Here is a 13,642-nt window from a genome sequence, read left to right as displayed (position 1 = left end):
CTGGTCCCATGTAAACAAAGGTCGTGCACTCTGATATGCATGAGCCATGGTCACAATATAGTAAGCATTATTGTTGTTTTTTGACCGGAGATCAGTTAGGTTACAGAGATAAGGTGGTGTGTGTGCTATAGCATAATTAGTAAGATTTGATCTGTGAACTGCAAATACTAGAACTCAGGTCCTGGTAAACAACACCAGTGACCAGTACGGTATATTCCCCATAATGTTATAGTAAAGCGGTACTATATTATTTCACCACCGGATTACTAGAATAGTGTTTATTTGAAAGTTGTGTTCAGTAAAGGGCAGAGCCATGATGATAAATGTTAGCGACTGGACTTGGGCAAGACAGAAAAATAGGACCTATTCTAGAAAGGAGAAAGGGATAAGGAAAGTAAAAATAAGAGAAAAACCCATTCAAATTACAGCACCTCTACCCCCCTTATTATCTATCCTACATTTTGTGGTGCGCCACCTCTATAGAATCATTCGGCTTAATTCAGACCTGGTCGCTGCTGTGCATTTTTGCACAGCAGCCGATCAGGTCTGAACTGCACATGCACCGGCGCTGCAGTGCGCCGGCGCATGCCAGACAACCGATGGCTCTCTCAGCCCAGCAATCACATCTGCCTGATTGACAGGCAGAGGCGGTTGCTGGTCGGGAGGGATCAGGCTGGCAGCGTTTGGCCGCCATTTTGGGGTCGCGGCCCGGACAATGCAGGCATGCCCGGACCGTGCAGGGGGCAGCTCGTGGTGGCTGCGTGATGTCACATGCAGCCGCTACGACCCAGACAGCGACGGGTAGCTCCCTGCCAGCGTGCAGGAGCTGCGCAGGTAGGGAGCTATTCGTCAAGTACAGAAGGATCGTCGCTGTGCGATGGTTTTGTACTTGTGCGGGGGGTGTGTGAAGGAGTAGGGCCAGACATGCGGTGCGTATTAGCCCTGTGCTGGGCGTCCCCCCCCCGCATGTCTGAGTAACTGATCTTGCAAGATTTTGCACGGCTACGATCAGGTCTGATTTAGGCCCATTGTACGTAGCCTGAAACCAGCAATATACATATCGCAAAATGCAGATTGTGCCCTTATATTAGGAGTTACATAAAATACACGTTTGTTATGCCTATAGCCTATGCAAGTAGCAGTGTAAAGCTTGAGGCAGATGTGTGAGTTGCACTAGTTGCATGACAGAAACCTGGAGCATAATCATGGAAGAGATACAGTGTAAGTCTCTTCCTACAGGACTTCTTAAAACCTAAAAAAGCAATACTGAACACACTAAGGGGTATATGCAATTGTGGTCGAATTCCCGAAATTGTCGAATTTCGGGTCATTTTCGACCAAAAAAAAAAATTCCCCTATGCAATCCAGTGCTTTCCGACCAAAAAACGGACTTTCAAAATTCGACTTTTTGAAATTCGAATTTTTGCAAATTCGACTTTTCTGCAATGATACAAGTGCTGCAATTCGACCAAAGCATATTCAATTCAAGTTTTGAAATTCGACAGCAGTGCTTTTAGACAGCAAATTCGTCATTTTCAATCCGCCACACTTTGGAGGGTGAAAACAAATAAAAAAAATTTAAACATGTTTTTTTTGGTGTTTTTTTTTTTTGGGAATAGCAGATCTATTTATATTAGAAGGGATTAGGTACTTTTTTTTTTTTTTTGGGAGGCACAAATATTATTTATATATTTTTTAAAATATTATTTTTATTTTTTTTATTTTTTTTTATGCTGGAAGGGTAAAATCATAAAAAAAAAATGGCGTGGGGTCCCCCCTCCAAAGCATAACCAGCCTCGGGCTCATTGAGCTGGTCCTGGTTCTAAAAATGCGGGGAAAAAATTGACAGGGGATCCCCCGTATTTTTAAAACCAGCACCGGGCTCTGCGCCTGGTGCTGGTGCCAAAAATACGGGGGACAAAAAGAGTAGGGGTCCCCCGTATTTTTAACACCAGCATCGGGCTCCACTAGCTGGACAGATAATGCCACAGCCGGGGGTCACTTTTATGCCGTGCCCTGCGGCCGTGGCATCAAATATCCAACTAGTCACCCCTGGCCGGGGTACCCTGGGGGAGTGGGGACCCCTTCAATCAAGGGGTGTCCCCCCCCCAGCCACCCAAGGGCCAGGGGTGAAGCCCGAGGCTGTCCCCCCCCATCCAATGGGCTGCGGATGGGGGGGCTGATAGCCTTTGTGATAATAAAAAGATATTGTTTTTTCCAATAGTACTACAAGTCCCAGCAAGCCTCCCCCGCAAGCTGGTACTTGGAGAACCACAAGTACCAGCATGCGGGAGAAAAACGGGCCCGCTGGTACCTGTAGTACTATTGGGAAAAAAATACCCAAATAAAAACAGGACACACACACCGTCGACAGTAAAACTTTATTTCATACGTCGACACACACATACTTACCTATGTTCACACGCCGACATCGGTCCTCTTCTCCATGTAGAATCCACGGATACCTGTAAAGAAAAGTTCAAAATACTCACCTCAACCATGGTCCAGAGATAAATCCACGGACTTGGCAAAATAAGAAAACGCAAATACCCGCACCAAAAACGGACTGAAAGGGGTCCCATGCTGACACATGGGACACCTTTCCACGAATGAGACCTGTCAGTGACAGCTGTCACTGACAGGTCTCTAAGCCAATCAGGAAGCGCAACTTCGTTGCGCTCACCTGATTGGCTGAGCGCTGTCTGCACTGTGACAGCGCATCGCACAGCTCCCTCCATTATATTCAATGGTGGGAACTTAGCGGCTAGCGGTGAGGTCACCCGCCGGTCAGCGGCTGACCGGCGGGTGACCCCACCGCTACCCGCAAAGTTCCCACCATTGAAAGTAATGGAGCGGCTTTGCGATGCGCTGTCACAGTACAGACAGCGGACAGCCAATCAGGTGAGCGCCACGGAAGTAGCGCTTCCTGATTGGCTGAAGGGACGTCAGTGACAGGAGTCACGTGATGTCCCGGCATTCGGGAGAAAGGGGTCTGATGTGAAAACATTGGACCCCTTTCTAGTCCGGTATGGATCGGTGTTCGGTTTGTTTTTTTGCCAAGAACGTGGATTTACCTCTGGACGTGGATGTACCTCTGGACGCTGGAAGGTGAGTATAATTTTTTCACAGGTACCCTCGGATCGTCGGCGACCGTGGCAGTCGGCGTGTCAACATAGGTAAGTATGTGTGTGTCGGCAGTATGTAATAAAGTTGTACAAGTCACGGTGTCTGTGTCCTGTTTTTATTTGGGTATTTTTTTTCCAGTAGTACTACAGGTACCAGCGGGCCCGTTTTTCTCCCGCATGCTGGTACTTGTGGTTCTCCAAGTACCAGCTTGCGGGGGAGGCTTGCTGGGACTTGTAGTACTAATGGAAAAAACAATATCTTTTTATTATCACAAAGGCTATCAGCCCCCCCATCCGCAGCCCATTGGATGGGGGGGGACAGCCTCGGGCTTCACCCCTGGCCCTTGGGTGGCTGGGGGGGGGGGACCCCTTGATTGAAGGGGTCCCCACTCCCCCAGGGTACCCCGGCCAGGGGTGACTAGTTGGATATTTGATGCCACGGCCGCAGGGCACGGCATAAAAGTGACCCCCGGCTGTGGCATTATCTGTCCAGCTAGTGGAGCCCGATGCTGGTGTTAAAAATACGGGGGACCCCTACTCTTTTTGTCCCCCGTATTTTTGGCACCAGCATCAGGCGCAGAGCCCGGTGCTGGTTTTAAAAATACGGGGGATCCCTGGCCAATTTTTCCCCTGCATTTTTAGAACCAGGACCAGCTCAAAGAGCCCGAGGCTGGTTATGCTTTGGAGGGGGGACCCCACGCCATTTTTTTTTCGGGTTTTTCACGTTTTTTTCCCGTTTTTAAAAATCGCGGCAAAATCCGCCAAATCGGACGATTTTCGCCCGCGATTCTGGCGAATCCGTTTTTCATTGAATATGGTGAATCCCGGCAGGCACCTGCCGGGATTCACCTGGCGAATTTGGTCGAATTAAAAAACGGCGATAATTGCCGCGAATTCGACCGCAATTGCATATACCCCTATATGCAGTATGAAGTACTGTAATATGTATCTGGAAAGCACCAATAAGGAAACAAGTGTGAGGTTATATATAGGGGTTTGTGGTGATAGAAGATTTACTGCAATATGGGGGATCATTATATTTCAAAGAATGTACTCAGTGACTTTATTCCTTTTTCGCAGTTTCCCGTGAGGCTACCTCCATGTGCCATACTCTCACCGCCGCCCACACTGTCCCGCTGGACATGTCCCCAGAGCTCACAAGGGCAGTTACCAACGTGGTTTGCTCTCTGTGTTTCAACACCAGATACAGCAGAGATGATGCAGAGTTTGAGACCATGCTGCGATACAGTAAAGGCATTGTGGACACGGTGGCAAAGGACAGCCTGGTTGACATCTTTCCCTGGCTCCAGGTACGGGTGTAACATAGCAAGTTCAACTGTTTTTTTCACCAGAGTTGTGCAGACAACTAAATATTTTGTAAACTTCCAATACATTATATGATGCAGTAAGTCAGCGCTGCTGTCTATATGGATCTCTTGTTGGGAATGATGTGCGTGCAGGTGTTGATATTGCAGAGTTATGCAGGCACACACCAGTGGATGACTCAAACTATGAACAGCTCAGTTACTTAGCCAGTAGTGTTGGTTTAAGATAACACGTACAGCCGTACTCACTGTTACATGTATACTGGTGATGGAGCATACCTTGAGCAGGATGGAGTGTCATACAGTTCTCCAGCCGGCGAATGTATGTAGACACTGGGTAGCGGAGCCTGAACACTGGAATCTTTGTAGATTGCAGGTAACTGCAGGTCTCATCTGGAACTACTGTAAGTAGGAGATTTCTCTCTCCCACCATGTCATACTACACAATGAAAAGAAATGATGACCCATGCACATGCTCAGTAAAGAACTCAGTGGTCATCTTGGGATAGGGTATGAAGCCGCCCTGGGGAACAGGAAGACAGGATTCTGTGCAGCAGAATATAGCTAAAGGTGCATACACACTGGGCGTTTTTGCCCAGCGTGTATGCACAGCGATGATTGTGAACATTGCTGGCAGGAAAATAGCTCAGTGCATACACACTGAGCTATTTTCCCTGTCCCCAGCGATGTTCACGGGAGGGTGAATCACTTTCCTCAGTAGGAGACTGTGGAAAGTGCTTCACTCAGCTGTTCAGACAGCCTGACGAACGGTGGCGGCCAGCGATGATGTGGGAGCACACATCAGCGCTCACCGCTCATCGCCCGGCCATACGCACTGGCCGAGTTTGAGCTCAAAATGCCAAAAGTGAGCTACTTTGAGCACAAAATCACCCAGTGTGTATGGGACTTAAGAGTTGTTGAAAGAGGATTCAACATTTCTTAGCTATATTCTATCAACTATTAACTTAGCTTAGGCCACTCCAATATAGGCATAGCTGAAGGGTGCAGCTCAATCTTATATCGGATGTAGTAAAACTGACCACATATGGTTGAATCTGGTCGGTCAGTTTTGTAGTGTTTAACCAAAGTCTACCAGATATTCCACCACATCTGAAGCAGCAATAAAGCTTTGCCAAGCTGGGTTAACTAAGAAATGTGACCAAGTCAGTGGTCAACAACTTACCACAATGTATAGGCTGATTATGATACAGTCACTTCAAACTCAAAAAACTCAAATAACAGATTTGTAAAAATTGGTTTTAGATCTGCTTATTCATTGAGTTTGAATTAAACAAAAAGTGAATCTTGTATTTGAAATTAAACAAAGAAACAGAATTTGAACTATATGGCCCAGTCAGTCTGCACTTTAGGTTTAGGGCATTAGAGTCAGTTTAGAGGTTTAGGTTAGGGGAGTGGTTCTCAAACTGTGTGCCTTGGCACCCTGGGGTGCACTGAGGCACTTCAGGGGTGTCTTGGGTTGGTGGTCCAGGACCAATCCAAATTATTTATGGTCAATGTAATAGGCAAAACCAGTGATGGTGGCTGTAATTTATAAAATATGTGAACAAACAGAAGCAAATCCTGTCCCTCACCACACAGTTGCCCTTAGGATGACATATAAACACAATTTACTTAATTTAATTTCTTTCAAAAATTTGCAATAAGAAACTTTTGGCCTAGGGGTGCCATGAAATAAATTCTGATACTCCAGGGTCCCGTGATTAAAAAAAGATTGGGAACCACTGGGTTAGGGTTAATTTAGTGGATTGGGTAAGGGGTTAGGGCAGACATTCCCAACCTCGGTCCTCAAGGCACACTAACAGTCCATGTTTTAGTGATATCCATGCTTTAGCACAGGTGACTTAATTAGGACCTCAGTTATTTTGATTTAATAATCTGTGCTGCAGCCTGGATCAGGGCCGACTTTTTGTATTGGTTCAAAGGGCAGTTGCCCAAGGGCCCCAGGAGTATAAGGGCCCTAGTTTCTAATTCAGACCTGATCGCAGCAGCAACTTTGTTAGCAGATGAGCAAAACCATGTGCACTTTAGGAGGGGCAGATATAACATGTGCAGAGAGAGTTCGATTTGGGTGTGTTATATTTTTCTGTGCAGGGTAAATACTGGCTGCTCTATTTTCTCTATTTTTACACTACAATTTGGATTTCAGTTTGAACACACCCCACCCAAATCTAACTCTCTCTGCACATGTTATATCTGCCCTCCCCCTGCAGTGCACATGGTTTTGCCCAACTGCTACGATCAGGTCTGAATTAGGCCCTTAAGCTGATAGCTGAGGGTCTCCTTTTTCCAGGGGTACCAGATTTTTGCAAATCGAATATAAGCCTGATCGCTCCGTGTGTACCCCTTACAGCGATAGCGATGCGCAGCCCCACGCATCGCTATCGCTGCTGCTAGATTGACCTGCCGTGCAGGCCAATCTAGCGGGTTGCTCACTTCACCCGCTAGGTGAAGTGAGCGGCCCCCCCGTCTCACCCCGCACGCTCAGCACAGATCGCGCTGTGCTGAGCGACGGGAGAGATGTGTGCTGAGCGGTTCGCTCAGCACACATCTCTCCCCGCATCGGCCCGTCTATGTGAGCCTTTAGAGTTTTTCTGAGGGTATAATCCAAAAGCTGGGACTCTCCACTTTTGGGGGACACTGGTAGCCTGTCTCTACTATGCCTAGAACCAGAGATATCATCCTTCCAGCAGCTGGTCTGTGCTCCAGTCCCACACGCCTGTTATGCAGTTTCATATTTTCGTCGGTGGATTGCTCTGGCTTCTGAACTCTGATCCTCCAAGTCCCCTGTACCTCCTGTAAGAAATCTATTTCCAGGAACTAGAGATATCTGCAGTCAAGCAAGCTGCCCTCCCACCGGAAAATGATCAATATTAAGCCCACTCCACTATCCACCCCTCCCCTGCGTATTAAACACCCCTACCACCCTGGAAACCATGCCGCAAAGGAGTAATTAGCAGAAATGAGTGCTCCAGGTCCTACATGCTGAGCGGAAGATAGAACACCCCCTGCCACCAGCGGTACATCAAAGCTGCCGCTGATAGCACCCCCCACTCCTACCGCTGGAGGATGGGTAGGGGGCCCAGTGCATTACTTTGCCCAGGGGCCTACACTGCTGTTAAGACGGCCATGGCCTGGATAGCATTAAAATCTGCACTGTTAAGGGGGGTATACACGGGAGAGATGTGTGCTGAGCGAACCGCTCAGCACACATCTCTCCCGCCACTCAGCACAGCGCGTGAAATGAGTGACCTGCTAGATTGACCTGCATGCAGGCTCAATCTAGCAGCGGCGATAGCGATGTGTGGGGCCATGCATCGCTATCGCTGAGGGGGCTGCACGCGAGTGATCTGTGCTTAAAATCTAAGCAATCTAGTCAGATTGCTTAGATTTTAAGCATGGATCTCTCCGTGAGTACCCCCCTTTAGTGTGCCTTGAGGACAATGCCTGGGTTATGGTCTTAGAGTTGTTTTAGTGGTTTGGGTTAGGGTTTGTTTAAGGGGATGGTATTAGGTATAGGGTAATGTGGTTATTTTAATGGTTTGGATTAGGGTATTAGGGTCAGTTTGCGGTGATGGGGTTATACTACTAGGGATAGGATATTAGTGTTGGTTTAGCGGTTGGTTTAAGGTATCATGGTTAGGGGTTATGATTGGGGTGAGTGTGACCAAATACACCTCACTGCATTTATCAAAGTAAATTCTGTGAAATGATAGGTAACTGATGATTGGTTACTATGAGCAACTTCACTATATTCACTGCTTGATGCATCAACCCCATAGTTTCAAAATAGCTGCAAAAAAAAATCTTAAAATATATATGGGGCCCCTTATTTAATAAAATGTAAGGCTGAAGGTTCACCGAAGTTATGGTAAGCTGTTTAATTGTAAGACCTCTTTGTAGGAATATATCTATGTTGCTCAGTCAGTAGGTTAAAAAAAATTTGTTCTTTCATGGTAGTTATTTCCAAACAAGGACCTGGCGTTGTTGAAGAAGTCGGTGGAAGCTAGAGACCAGCTTCTCCAAAAGAAACTGAAGGAGCATGAGGTAAGTACGAGACTGAAAAGTGAGGCTGAAAAGACATACACTGGTGGTGCAAAGCATACAGTATAATGATAAAATATACAGAGCTGCTGATCAGTAATTCAGAGTGCCCTCTATTAGAGTTCCCTCTAACGCTCATAAGAGCTTCCATGCATCAAGCAGAAAACTATGTAATCTGCAGTCATACCTGTAGTCGTATCTGTAGAAGCTTAATGATTGTATTTGCATATTCTGCAGGAAGCATTTTGCAGTGAAACAGTCCAGGACTTGTTGGATGCTCTTCTGAAAGCAAAATTCAGCATGGAAAACAACAATAGCAATTTTCCCCAGGGTATCGGACTGACAGATGATCACATCCTTATGACCGTCGGGGATATATTTGGGGCAGGAGTGGAGACAACAACTACAGTATTGAAATGGGCAATCGCTTATCTGCTGCATTATCCGGAGGTGGGGAACTGTGAAAATATTGTAAAGCAGCTTGCTTCTTCTGCTAGTAGTAGTATTTGGGAATCTTGGTGGGTTGTTCTTACATTCTAGTTTCCAAACCATGAGAGTCATGATAAGATTTTGGGGGATATGTATCAAGCCTTTGTGATACCCGGGCAAATAAAGGACAATGTTATTGGGTGAGTAGATGATCTTTTACCTGGTGATTATGTCCGCTTTACACTATCTGTGTACCGGGATACCAACTTAAGATGGAAGTTCGTTCACGATACTTCGGAGAGGTAAGGGATATACGTCTGCACAAGCGGGTTGTTCAGGGAGCAGTCAACTCAACTTCGGTTTATTAAAGGCAGTGGGAAAATCAAACAACTTGAACAATAGTACTACGTTACAGTAAATCATCAAGTACAGATAATAAACAGTTGGTCTTCACACCGTAGATTATGCCAACACTGTCATAGACTGTTTAATTATTCAGGTGTTGCATATCCCATCACCGTCCTTCTCAGCAGTTATACATGTTTACCTGAATTGGTTATATTGACTTATTATACTATTCAAACCTTAACTCAAATATTCAAGCTGTTACCATCAAAATATGCATGCATAAGAAAAACAGTTTGTTACCAGTTACAATTATCTGATTACCCTTACTGAGTATCCCATGTATTCAGAAGTATTAGTACAACTTATGTTCTTCCGCCTGTGCACAGGTCTGTAGCCCCCTTTAGAATGTGTCCACAAGTGGATATATATGCATATATATATTTAGTCTTTCTTAGACATGTCCCTGTAGTGTAAATAAAGGCCTGTCCTCTCTGTGGCAACACTGAGGGAAAACTGATCCACTGCCTTTCCCATTCACTCTGGGTAGTTCTGTTCAGGCCTCCTTTGCACTGTAACCTGGCTGTCACAGTTCATCTGACGTACAATGTCACTGGTCTGTAAGGCCCGGCAGATAAGCATCGGTGGCACTAGCACTGTGTGTGCTGTCCTTTCTAGTAAGACTTAGGGCATTTAATGTAAGAGGATGCAGTTTGTGCTATTGCTGGCAACAAGTTATGCTGTGCCACAGACAAAAGTGTTCTATACTCCTAGCGTAGTGCCAGCTGCAATGTTTGTAGACAGTGTGTGAGCAGGGACCCTGTTTACTTGTACAGAATCCTCCCTGAGGATGGAGTTACCTCTCAGTGCTGTCTCTGGCTGCTGTATTCACAGCACTGTCTCTGCATGGATAGGGCATTCTCTGTAGCTGCTACTTCCTCTGTTCTTATATGGGCAGTGAGCTGTTACTGATGAAACCTCACTGATCTCACTCCCTCTCTCCTCCAGAGGAGTCCCTTGCTGTTGCTGCTGGGACTTGCACAATGATACTAGGGCTGACAGGATACTCTGTAACTGACACACAGGAACTCAGCCTCTGCAACTCACTGCCATTCTCACTCAGGATCCCACTGCTTGGTCTGCTGTCCTCTCTTCTGTCCCAGCTTACAGCACTCCTCAGTCCTCACACCAATCTCTCCATCACTCCACCCTTCCTCTGGGTTCTCTCTAGGGATTGGCCAATCAGATGAGAGGTGTGGGCAGTGTCCTCCATCACACCATCCACTGTTGCTAGGCTCCAAGAAAAAGGGGGGAAAGGGTAAAGCTGCAGGTTATGTCTGTTTATATGGCAGCCCAGAGTATACAGCTGTCCTTTTTGGCAAAAAGTCTGGGCTACACAGGTTCTCATAGGGTCCTACATGGAGCACCTGGTACAATAAGGCAATTTACAAGTCAGTTGAAGGGAGCATGAGTCCTGTAAGTTCTGTGGGATACCACACTCAACCCCGCTTGAATGATGCGTGTCCTCACGCATTTGTCTCTCCACATAGTCATAAAGTCAATTTTTTTCACAACATTGACAATTTACTGACATGAAATACATTAGGTTGCAGGTACTGAAACAATTATGTTTTAAACCTCAATGCATTTAGTAACTTAAGAGCGAACAAGTTTGAAAATCACATTAGTATAATCAATACAGATCAGACATGAGAAGGGTCTATAACTAATGGGCAAGAACCCCTGTGCGCCTCTTCCCTGGCTTTCTCGATGCTTGCTGCAACAGTGAGATAAATTCTTCACCACTTATTGAGGTGTACTCATAGTCAGGAAGATGCAACGCTGGAAAGAGCCATTTCACGGCCTCTTTAGCTTCCCCCTGGGTTTTTGCAGGATGGTGAGGTTTAGGGATGAGCATAACTGAATCTGATGCATTGGGTTTAGAGGATTCTAAGTCTTCCTCTGTGGCCTTGTGGGTCACTACTTCTGCTTCCCGGTCCTGATCAGTAGCGTTTGAATGAGCCGGATTGAGGTAGGCCATATTGGAATTGGTGTCTTCCATCATCGTAGGCCCACACTGAAACGACCGAACAGTTTCTTGCAGGTTCTGTTGCGTATATCCACTTGGTTTCACAAGGTTAGCTGTTCTTCCCAATAATGCACTCTGCGATTCGGCATTAGGATCCTGTTGACTGCATACAGATGGCCTCTGGTTTATACTTTCTGTCACGTTTTCTGTGGAATACATTCCATCTTCATGGCATCGGTAGTGACGTGGATGACCTCCACGGTGTGGATGGCACCAATAAGGCCTGCGATCTGCTGCATACCTGCTGCCCTTTACTGGAGCACCACCTGGACCCGTGATGTTGATTGCCCGTAGACCTTTCTCTCCTCTGATTATGTCAAATTCCACCATCTCTCCCTCTCCCAGGCTGCGATAGTATTTTCTGGGGTTGTTCCTCTGTATGGCCGTATAATGAATGAATGTATCTTGCTTGGTGTCATCACGATTGATGAATCCATACCCACGTCGCACATGAAACCAGATGACCTTTCCTGAAATTTTCCTTGTGTGGACAGGAGTGTCGGTATTTAATATGTCGGTTAACTCATCTGCATTTATATGGTATTGCCTGCCATAGTGTGGCCATCCTTCTTCAGAGGTTGGTTTTAACCTTATTGTGTCCCCCGAGGCTCGGTCTCCGTCCTCGGGGCATTGGAGTTTAAATGTTCGATCTGGTCGCAGTTCCTCTCAATATGCCCTATTGCCTGGCATTGATGACAAACGGGACGACCCTGGCTGTCGAACTGGTCTGAAGGCCGCCGCCCGTACTCTCGAGGTGGTTCCCAGCGTCTTCTGGCCGACCTCTGTCGCTCGGACCTCCATCTAGGTTCTCCAGAATTGGGTGTCGGTGGTCTCGCTAGGAGTCGCATTTCTCTCTGGATCTCTGCCATCCCTACCGTTAACTCTTCCATCTGCTTGCGTAGGGTTTGTATCTGATCTCCTGAGGGGTGCTGACTACTCTGCACCACTGGATCTCTGACTCGTTTTGGTCTTTCGGGACTGGAAGCAGTAGCTCCCATCAGCTCTGAGGATTCTCTGAAGTCCACCAGTTCTGGGTACTCTTCTTCTCTTCCTGATTGGTTGCCAGTTATTGTGATGGCGGCTTCCTTGAAGTCTAGGAAGGTTTTCCCCGGCATTTGCATTTTGAGTAGTCGTAGTTGGGTTTTGACACTCTCCCTTGAGGCTCCTTCAATAAACTGAATCGTTAGCGCTTCGTCTGCATTTCTGACTTCATCTTTGTCAACTGCTTGGATCGCTCTTAGTGTTTCTTGTAAACTCAGGGCGTAGTCTCGGAGGGTCTCGCCCGGTTGCTGTTTGCGCGCATACAGCTTCATTTTTAACTCGGGGAGGGTTTTTGTCTCAAAAGTAGTGGACAATCTCTTTAAGATCTGGTCTACCTCTTTCTTGTTTTCAGTGGGCCAGGATATGACTTCTCTTAGAGCTGACCCTGTGAGTTGACCTACCAGAATCTCGACTTTCTGCTGTTCGTTCAAGGTATACAACCGGAACATAGATTTGAGTTTATTTTTGAATTCTGTAAATGTGGTACACTGTGGCTTGTTGGCATCTCCGCTATAGGTTGGAAGCCACGGCGCCCCAAAGTAGTAGGGTAAGGTTATTGGAGCATTCGGTGTCGTTGCCGGGGTTGCCTGTTGTTCTTGTTCCTGGTTCTGTACTACCGGTGGTGCTCCTCCTCCTGCAGCCTGTTGTTGTTCCATCTTTCAATTAGTGAGGTTTCTCCTGATTGCACTCGGATCCTGTTCGTTGACGCCAAATGTGATACCCGGGCAAATAAAGGACAATGTTATTGGGTGAGTAGATGATCTTTTACCTGGTGATTATGTCCGCTTTACACTATCTGTGTACCGGGATACCAACTTAAGATGGAAGTTCGTTCACGATACTTCGGAGAGGTAAGGGATATACGTCTGCACAAGCGGGTTGTTCAGGGAGCAGTCAACTCAACTTCGGTTTATTAAAGGCAGTAGGAAAATCAAACAACTTGAACAATAGTACTACGTTACAGTAAATCATCAAGTACAGATAATAAACAGTTGGTCTTCACACCGTAGATTATGCCAACACTGTCATAGACTGTTTAATTATTCAGGTGTTGCATATCCCATCACCGTCCTTCTCAGCAGTTATACATGTTTACCTGAATTGGTTATATTGACTTATTATACTATTCAAACCTTAACTCAAATATTCAAGCTGTTACCATCAAAATATGCATGCATAAGAAAAACAGTTTGTTACCAGTTACAATTATCTGATTACCCTTACTG

At 46.3% G+C, this 13,642-nt stretch overlaps 1 protein-coding gene across 1 annotated transcript in view; it reads left to right on the top strand.

Annotated features, from left to right (window-relative positions):
• LOC135056584 (steroid 17-alpha-hydroxylase/17,20 lyase) overlaps positions 1-13,642 on the top strand; it is a 65,498-nt gene that overhangs the window by 34,064 nt on the left and 17,792 nt on the right. Inside the window, exons 3-5 of the mRNA XM_063961939.1 lie at positions 4,206-4,435; positions 8,429-8,515; positions 8,750-8,962. Coding sequence (XP_063818009.1) covers positions 4,206-4,435; positions 8,429-8,515; positions 8,750-8,962 — 530 coding nt within the window. The remainder of the gene's footprint in view (positions 1-4,205; positions 4,436-8,428; positions 8,516-8,749; positions 8,963-13,642) is intronic.

This window comes from Pseudophryne corroboree, chromosome 3 (assembly GCF_028390025.1).
Source record: "Pseudophryne corroboree isolate aPseCor3 chromosome 3, aPseCor3.hap2, whole genome shotgun sequence".
In the NCBI taxonomy this organism is placed as follows: domain Eukaryota; kingdom Metazoa; phylum Chordata; class Amphibia; order Anura; family Myobatrachidae; genus Pseudophryne; species Pseudophryne corroboree.
Note: the sequence above shows the minus strand (reverse complement) of the source record. Positions and strands in the feature narration are given on the sequence as shown.